The sequence below is a fragment of the Branchiostoma belcheri genome, unplaced genomic scaffold, assembly GCF_001625305.1.
Source record: "Branchiostoma belcheri isolate BF01 breed outbred unplaced genomic scaffold, Haploidv18h27 scaffold38, whole genome shotgun sequence".
In the NCBI taxonomy this organism is placed as follows: domain Eukaryota; kingdom Metazoa; phylum Chordata; class Leptocardii; order Amphioxiformes; family Branchiostomatidae; genus Branchiostoma; species Branchiostoma belcheri.
In genome coordinates, this window is record NW_017803998.1 from 2,172,698 (window position 1) to 2,181,504 (window position 8,807).

Consider the following 8,807-nt stretch of genomic DNA (forward strand, 5'->3'; position numbering starts at 1 on the left):
GTCTAGGCATCCTATTATAGGCTTAAATGCTATGGAATGAGCCATGAAGTCAACACAAAAGGCTGGGTTAAAATTTAAACATTGAATTTTGAACTTTTAATCAAACCACTGCAATGATAGATGGGAAAACTGTAACAACTAGGAACAAAAAGGACGTTCCTCAACTGTTGGGGGCAAAACATGATCATTTTTCAGTTGATTCAGGACCAGAATCAAATTTTTTTTTTTTGCAAATCAGAAAAAAACGAAGAGGCGAATCCGAGAACCAACAAATTAAATTGGTGTGGCCTAATAGATAAATCAAAATTATACATGTACAGTACCCTTTTACTCCTCTATGATGTTTGCATACCATAACTTACTTGCTTTAGTGCTCTAACCATAATAAAGGCACTTAAGATAGATGATTACTGTACATTCAGTGAACTTTGCAGCACTTAAATTTGGTACACATGTAGCATGATGACAATCAAGAGTTTGCTGTTGAACAAACCATAATAATGTAATGGAAGATTGAGCTTGTATATTATATTTGCATTGTGTTCACAGTAAGAGGTAAATGATGAACATAAAACCACTAAAACTAATTTATAATTTACAGAATGCAAACAGCAACAAGACAGAGTGAACAGACAGAAGAACTATTACAGGCTCTCGTTCTTCCCTCGCACCATCAAGGAGTGGAATGAACTTGAGCCCAGTGTGGCGGAGGCGAAGTCCATCCCCCAGTTCAAAGCAGAGCTGGGACGGGCTTCGCTGCATTGAGCTGCTTCCCTGTCCTTGTACATATGTAAATATGTGTAATACTAGCACCACTGATTTTCACTTGTCCTGTCCTTGCACTTGTCTATGTCCATCCCTACCCTACCCTTTGTTTGCACACAGTCACTAATCTGTGCAGCTGCTAATAATCCTCTTCTTAGAGGGATGAGCAGTACCGAAGATGATGATGACGATTGCTGCATTGTGAATGAGTCCTTATTTTGGGGGGCTAAAAGAATAATAATTTATTTAATTTTATCAATGGAGAAAGGCAGTTTTACCCCCACAGTAGAAGATATGGACTTTCTGGTACTCATCGTCTGGAAAGTTGGTCAAATCGTCCTGCCGGTCACGAAGTAGATCTTGTTTATCCAGGATCCACTGTTGACTGCAAAACAACAAACAAGAAAGTAACAATAAAACCACCATGAAATACTCAGTTTTCTTACATTTCTAATTCTATTGTGTATTTCTTCCTATGGGGCCACCATTATAGGCAACATACATGCATATACCAGGAAATTGAAGACGGGAAATATTAGATTACCTTTTCTAGGACCATTGACCTAACTTCCTGTCAGTGTCCCTGAGATGTGGAAATAACTTACAGAAACACAACCAAGCACACAAACGTACACACTGAAAAAAATATAAAACATCCATATACTCGTACATGAAGGTAATAGGACATAAACAAAGGTGTATTCTTGGATATATAATAATTATATGATGTTTTCACCAGACTAAGTAAAAACAATAATTTTTTCAAGTAAAGTGCCATAACCATGCCCCCCCCCCCTTCGACAATGAAACAAAACATTCCAGCTTACCAATGCGAGCTCTGCCAAAAGTTACCAGCCATTCCTGTAGAAAATAATCCCTATGTGACAGACGCAGCAAAATAATCACCGAAAACGAACACTTATAGAGCAGAAACAAAAGATTTTGGTGATTTTTTCTTGTCGAAAAAAATACCCGCGCAAATTTTCTCAGGAAGTTCTTTCACCTCTGACCTCCTGACCTCTCACCCGATGTTTCATGAGTGTCGAAATATGTTGGATTATCGGTAACGATAACGAAACTAAATTTTATGACTTTATAGCATGTCAAATGTCTGGATTTCAAATTTTCGTTACCTATTGATTTGATTTATCATTTAGCATCTTTAAAGTAGCTTTAAATGGGTTAAAACTAGCGCTAAAATTGAAATTTTGACTGTTGGCAGTTTTTAGCGTTACGTGATCGGGAACAAGTCTGCACAGGCACCTGCGGAGTGCTTTCTGTGAAGAGGCAACAAAATAGTCCACAAATTAAAATCACTTACCTGACTAGCAAAAAAGCGACACACATCAACTAAAATAATCTCAACGTCAGAAAAGTATTTTACATAACTTTTAATATATAGAAATTCCCATATATTGAGTAGAAATGGGAAGATATGGACCACTTAATTTGGCGGATTACTGTATTCATCCGCTTCCCAACCCCTGACCTCTCAGTGGGCCAGAATGTCGTCCACACGGAAATTCTGAGACAAAAAATGTTGAATTTTAGTTCCTTTAACCGCCACTTGGACAACTAAACGTAAGTTCTTATTATGCATTAACGTATTAGGTACAAAGTGACCAGTTTCTGCTAGTCGTAAGAGAAAGTAAGTTTTACTGTCGCAGATACATGTGTTCAAATGTCAAGAATTATTGTGCTTTTTCGGGGGGAGGGGGGTGGTTTTGTAACTAACCTGAAGATACTGCATGACCTTTCAGAATATCGTATTAATTTATATGCTTCATCAAAGCTTTGCAGTGATACTAGGTACAGAAATGATCGAATTTATGGCAATGTTTTTACTAAAATATCTACGTTAACGTGAGTTCACTCAGCTCAAAGTTAAGATATTTATAACCGTTGAAGTTGAATTAAAATTTGTGTCAGTTCAAACCTATAGTATAATGTATAACTATAAGTTAACCATTATGTTCAAGCCAAAGTTTACACATGTATATGGCATGGCCATTTCAATATCCCCTCCTTAATTTTGCAGTCATGGCACATAATTTTATCGTAATAAATATGCTCAAATTATGAAATCATACATTGTAAACTGCTGCAAAAAAGCAAGTTTGACATAGAATTTTACTAATGAATACCACAGTAATTTCAGTCATCTTTCATCTAGTACTTCAGCAAACAGAAAATCCTTTTTAATAACTGGTGACAGTTGGGAATGGAGAAGCCATCAAGTCATTAATCAAAATGTAGTTGTCTTGACATGTGATCATGCCTGAGTTGTGACCCTGCAACAAGAGAGCAAGTTATAACATGCACCACAACTTCAAAAACATACAGAACAGCCTGCTCCTTGACAAATACTACTATAGTTGTAAAGTTGGTAAGTCCAGTTCCGTGTGTTGGAAATTACAGTGTTAGTTTCTTCATGTTATGTTACAATGTAAACCAGGCTTAATTCTATTGCAGAATGTATAAAATACCTCTTGAATTTTTGGGGTGAAAATTGCCTTGTCATGATGACTATATTGTTACTACTACTAGTAGAGTATTAGTTAACCTTCAGCCTGCTAAGGTAGCTGTTTTGCACTGAATTTGTATTGATTATGGAGTGTGGCAGCAGCGAGATTGTTAAAAACATATTGTACATTAACTCTTTAAAACAAACCCTTTAAAGAACAAGTTTCTACATATTTCCTTGTCGTTGCTACAGATTTCCCATCATGCCTAAGGAGAAACGGCGCAGGAACAAACGGCGCAGAATGCCGCGCAAGTTCAAACGGCCGCGGTCGTCGTCCGGCAGTTCGTCGGACAGGAAACAGCAGCGGAGAGTGGACGCCGTGATCAGCCAGGCCGCTCCCATCATCGCCACCACCGCCATTCTGGCCTCTCAGGGGCATTTCTCGGAAGCGGGAAGCAGTAGTGGTCCACAGCCGTCCACCAGCGGTGCCACAAGCTCAAGTGCCTCAAATGTGCCAATGGTAGGCCTTTCTTGTTTGTATAGCATGAGCATGACCGATAAACTGCCTTAAAAACCCAATTTTGTACCTTAAGTTCATACATGTCCAGTATCAGGGTGAAATGGCAGAAGTTGTCAGAAGTTAACATCAGCTTACGTCATATGTAACTTCGTGCTTTTCCGTATTTTGACTCTCCTGTCGGCCTGCTATCGGACGCATCCGAAGTTGTCCGAAGTTATGTTATGACGTCATCCTAACTTTAGACAGTCTCCCGGGAGGTGGCAGAAGTTGTCCGAAGTTGTCCGAAGTTATGACGTCATCCTAACATTAGACAGTCTCCCAGGAGGTGGCAGAAGTTGTCCGAAGTTGTCCGAAGTTATGACGTCATCCTAACTTTAGACACTCTCCCGGAGTATCAGGGTGAATGGTATGAAGTTAAAATCAAGTTACGTCACACGGTAAGTGAAATAACTTGGTACGTAGGGCCGTGTGAGTGTACGAAGTTAGGAGTGTCGTGTTTTCACGACAGTTCACTTTGGGCACGCCATGAAAACCATGATACTATGGTGGATGTGGTTGGCGCTCCTGTTGAAATCAATCTTCTCGTAAAGAGTAAGCAAGCGCCGCACTAGTCCCAGATCACGAATATCTACTTGAAAATATATCCATTAACTTGTAGCATGACTTCCACGCGCGAAAGGCACGTTTGAGATGTCAGTATCTGGCGTCATTTACGTTGTAATTTGAACTGGCCGGTAATTCGAATGTAATTCTATAAGTGTGTCACTTGTAATTCGAACCGTGGAGTGTGTTCTAAACGGTGTCACTTGTAATTCAAAACATTTACCTGGCGGTTTGATCATAGTCGCTACTATCGGAGCGGACGTAAACTATCCAGCATAGTAGCCAGTCTATGGATCATCAAGGACAACGTGCGCAGACGTCGTCGGGTAAACTGAACCCAACAAATCTTCAGGTTAATGATAAAGTTACGTCAGTTTTTCATTATAATTATGGTCTTGGTGGTGATCGTCCCCACGTGATGATTGCAGACGCGTTAGGCCCCACCAGGAATCAAACTTTTGATAAACAATAAACGCCTGACGACACCCAGATCACGGATTCCGAGAAATATAAATAATATTAAAAAATAATTAGTTCGTCTAACATGACTCCAGCAAAACCTACAACCTACAATACGTTAATAAACATTTTCAATGTTGCATTTAAATGTCAAAACTGGAACTTTTTTGCTTTCAATCTTTCCATCTTCAACTTCAGACAACTTTGGACACCTGGAGTGTAGGAAGTTACAGTGACGTCACGTAACTTCAGGACAACTTCAGACACCTGCCACCCTACCCCACAAGTGTCGGAAGTTACAGTGACGTCACGTAACTTCAAACTTCAGACAACTTCAGACACCTGCCACCCTACCCCACAAGTGTCGGAAGTTACAGTGACGTCACGTAACTTCAGACAACTTTGGACAACTTCAGACACCTGCCATCCTACCCCACAAGTGTCGGAAGTTACAGTGACGTCACGTAACTCCAGACAACTTCGGACAACTTCAGACACCTGCCACCCTACCCCACAAGTGTCGGAAGTTACAGTGACGTCAGACTTTACTCCCGATAACCCCCAAAACCACTCGGAAATGGTCGTAACTTCGGACAACTTCAGACAACTTCTGCCACCCTAACTTCTGCCACTTCACCCTGATACTGGACATACCTCCTTAAGTTAAAGGCAATGCCAATGCAATTTCAGCATGGCAAGACAAACAATATTCCCGGTTGATGAATTCTGTCTGATGTTGAGATTTAGTAGATTTTCTGCCATTTCTTAGTTGTTCACGTCATCATTCATGCTTGAAGCGTTTGAAATTGCCAAAAAACAAGCTACGTGAAGGGGAGTTTATTTCTAGGGGGTAACTTTCCAAGGGCACAACTTTGGACCTGCAAAGGATTCAAACCAAGGACCTCTAGATTCTGATTTACGCCCTTTACACAAAAGGCTACGTAGTACCACTAACTGAAAATAAATTACCATGAATACAGCCAGATTTGATAATGAGACAGCCCACATAATGTCTTTGGTGTAATATTACCTTGGCAAATTGCTTCGTTCAGGAAAAATGCTTTAGAACCATGACAAGTCTTCTAATAGTTATAGTCAATGGTCAGCAAGCTGTCTTATGCTGTTAATTTTTAACTGTCAGTTGTCCATTTATAGCACATGGAAAGAAAAAAAAGAACAAGATTTCTGTATTTCTTTAGTACTAAAAAATCTAAATCTAAAAAAAAGATGACTCAGTCTAGTTAAACTAGTTGTCACTCAATCCATTTTTGCTTGTTTATCAGTTGAACTAGATCAACACAGAACAGTGCAGTGTTCGCACATGTACTGGTACTGAACTGGACCGTCCGTTCAACCTGTAGTTAATTACTTCCGCACGGGCCCATGGGTTTTCGAGTCATGTGCAGACTTGCGTCTAAATTTTTTGACCACGGGAATGTACGCACGTTTTGTCACGGGACGGCACGTACAACTGATTTAAGAACATTTGAAAACTTTTATCACATCTTCTGGGAAATATGACTGAACAGTTGGAAAATTGTCAACCCTCAAGTGTTGAAAAAGAAAAGGTAGGTTTGAAGCATATTTTTATAAGAAATCATGTCCAACCTTGCGTCTAAATTTTTTTTACCACGGGAATGTACGCATGCTTTGACATGGGACGACACGTATAAACTCGTATTTGCTGGGAAATGTGTCATTGAACAAGTATTCAAATTTGTCTCCCTTCGTCACTGAGGGTTGAAATGGAAAATGTAGGTTTTTATAATTTTGGCATCTTTTTAGGCATTTTTATCAGCCTTTCTTTCTTGTACTGTTTCCTTTTTTGGTTGCCGTATTGGATACTTTAAAGTTTGAACGTCTTGGCACTTGAGAAGCTGTTAGATTTGCCAATTTGATATTGTCTAGTTGTAAGCTGTCAGAAGATCTGCTTGGAGAATTAAGTTTGATGCAGATTTTTAAAGAACTTTTTACGGTGTTGTAGCAGAACTCGATACCGCGACAGATGCCCCAGTTTTGTCTAAAAACTAGGCCGATTTCACGGCTTTGGTTCGCAGGGTTGATCTTGAACATCAATCTTCTATAGAATTCCTAAAATACGTCAACCTTTTTGGCCAGGTTTTTGAAAGTCAGATCAATGGGAAATGTGCTTATTTGTGGAGAAGTTACCATTTCCTGTTTTAGTGCCAGGAAATTCCAGCTGAATCAACCGTTATACGTATTAGTGGGCTGGTACAAGTCCAGACTTGCCCCTGGCATTACTGTACATTATATATGACAGGCTGACCATGGTCTTACCAATACGGCTTGAACTGAGAAGTCGTAGTGACTTGCAATTGTGTAAAAGGAGATTTTTACATTGAAATCATGGCTTTGGCTGGAATTTGTGAGGTTGGTCTGTTCTTTTTTCTGATTGATTGTATTGTGTGCAGTAGCCAATAATATCATTTACATAGTTCAGATCTTGGAACAGTAGCATATTTTTATTAAGTGTGGTACAACTGACAGTCAATGGAGTTTTGTTCGTAGAAGAAACTTTCTATTGTTAGATTTAAATCTGAAAATACAGTATGCTTTTTGTAGCCTCTACCGGGCTTCAGAAGTGGCTGAAAGACTAGTTGACAGATAAACTACATACTCCTCTATCAATATCAGACCAGACCAACTGTTATAGATCTATTTGGCCAATTTCTACTCTTTTTCTTACTCTTTCCAGCCACTTCTGAAGCCTGGTAGAGGCTACTTTTTTGGCTTTCTGAGAATGTACAAGTCGTGTAGTTTTGTGGTCTGAGTACAGCTTTGTGGACCTCCACCCACGGCTGAATTTGAGACTAGCTTGTGGCATAGTTGGCATACCAGACATGATTGTCAGGAAATAGATAGAAGAGCTTCCAACCAAACAAGTGCTGACATTCTGATATTATTTTTCTATTGTCCCAAAAATGTCCCAAAGTGTCTTTTTTGTTGCCCTAGCCTAAATTTAAGTGGTCAGTGGCCATTGGACCACCTTTAATTTTGAGCCCTGATGATAAATACTACGTTAGTAATACAAGTTGGATCTGTACCTATGTCAAGATTGCACAGGTGACCAAACATGCCCGTAGCCAGGATTTTGAATGGGGGGTTCTTGCTAGGGGGTCCGGGGGCATGCTCCACCGGAAAATTTTGAAAAATTAACCTTCTAAAATGGCATTTCGTGCATTTTTGAGAGTATTTCCAAGAAAAAACAAGGAGAAGTCGTAGACATCATCCCTCCATGAAATAGCTTGTTATTTTGTAATCTTTTGGTGTATTTCAATAGAGATATTATGAGTCAAACTTTGTTTTTATCAGCAGAATGATTTGTGGTGGCACTTTGTATTTATCAAGCTGTCATGTGCAGGCGTTTAGTGTCTTGTTACCATGGTTTGTTTACTTTGATGGCCAGCAGGTCATTTGCCTTAGCCTGGGTACCATCCCCAGTAGTATATTCGCAAACTCTATAACTGTTATAGAGTTTGCGAATATACTACTGGGGATGGTACCCAGGCTGCATTTGCCTGTACATGTAGGTCAATGACCAGACAGGCAAATGACCTGCAGACCAGACAAACAAGATTTATTTTCCTGCAGACTCCTGTCTAGGGGTAAAAATAGATAGGGCTGCCTGGGTCTGACCTGCCAGCTGGAGGTATAAACAAAAACACTCTGTCCCAACTTTTGGGTCAAACAGACCATCCTATTATGAAGTAGGGGTGAAAAAGTGAAAATCCTTTTAAATTAAGCAATAAAAATATGCGACAACCTGCTAATGCACTCCAAAACACAAAGAGACTCAACAACTACCCACATACCAAAAATCATACCAAACCATCCCCCAGATTTTCCAAACATTCAACACAAAAAGTCCAACATTAAACATTTTGTAAATATCAAACGCAAACAGCTAGGAAACTCAAATTTAAACCACTAAACCATAATAATAACAACTACATGCTACCTTAATATCGCACAAAC

At 39.6% G+C, this 8,807-nt stretch overlaps 1 protein-coding gene across 1 annotated transcript in view; it reads left to right on the top strand.

Annotated features, from left to right (window-relative positions):
* Positions 1-2,247: 2,247 nt before the first annotated feature.
* The window catches only part of LOC109476580 (E3 ubiquitin-protein ligase Mdm2-like), a 13,966-nt gene continuing 7,406 nt past the window's right edge, over positions 2,248-8,807 (top strand). Inside the window, exons 1-2 of the mRNA XM_019777566.1 lie at positions 2,248-2,346; positions 3,482-3,749. Of these exons, the coding sequence (XP_019633125.1) occupies positions 3,492-3,749 (258 nt within the window). The 5' untranslated portion in view covers positions 2,248-2,346; positions 3,482-3,491. The remainder of the gene's footprint in view (positions 2,347-3,481; positions 3,750-8,807) is intronic.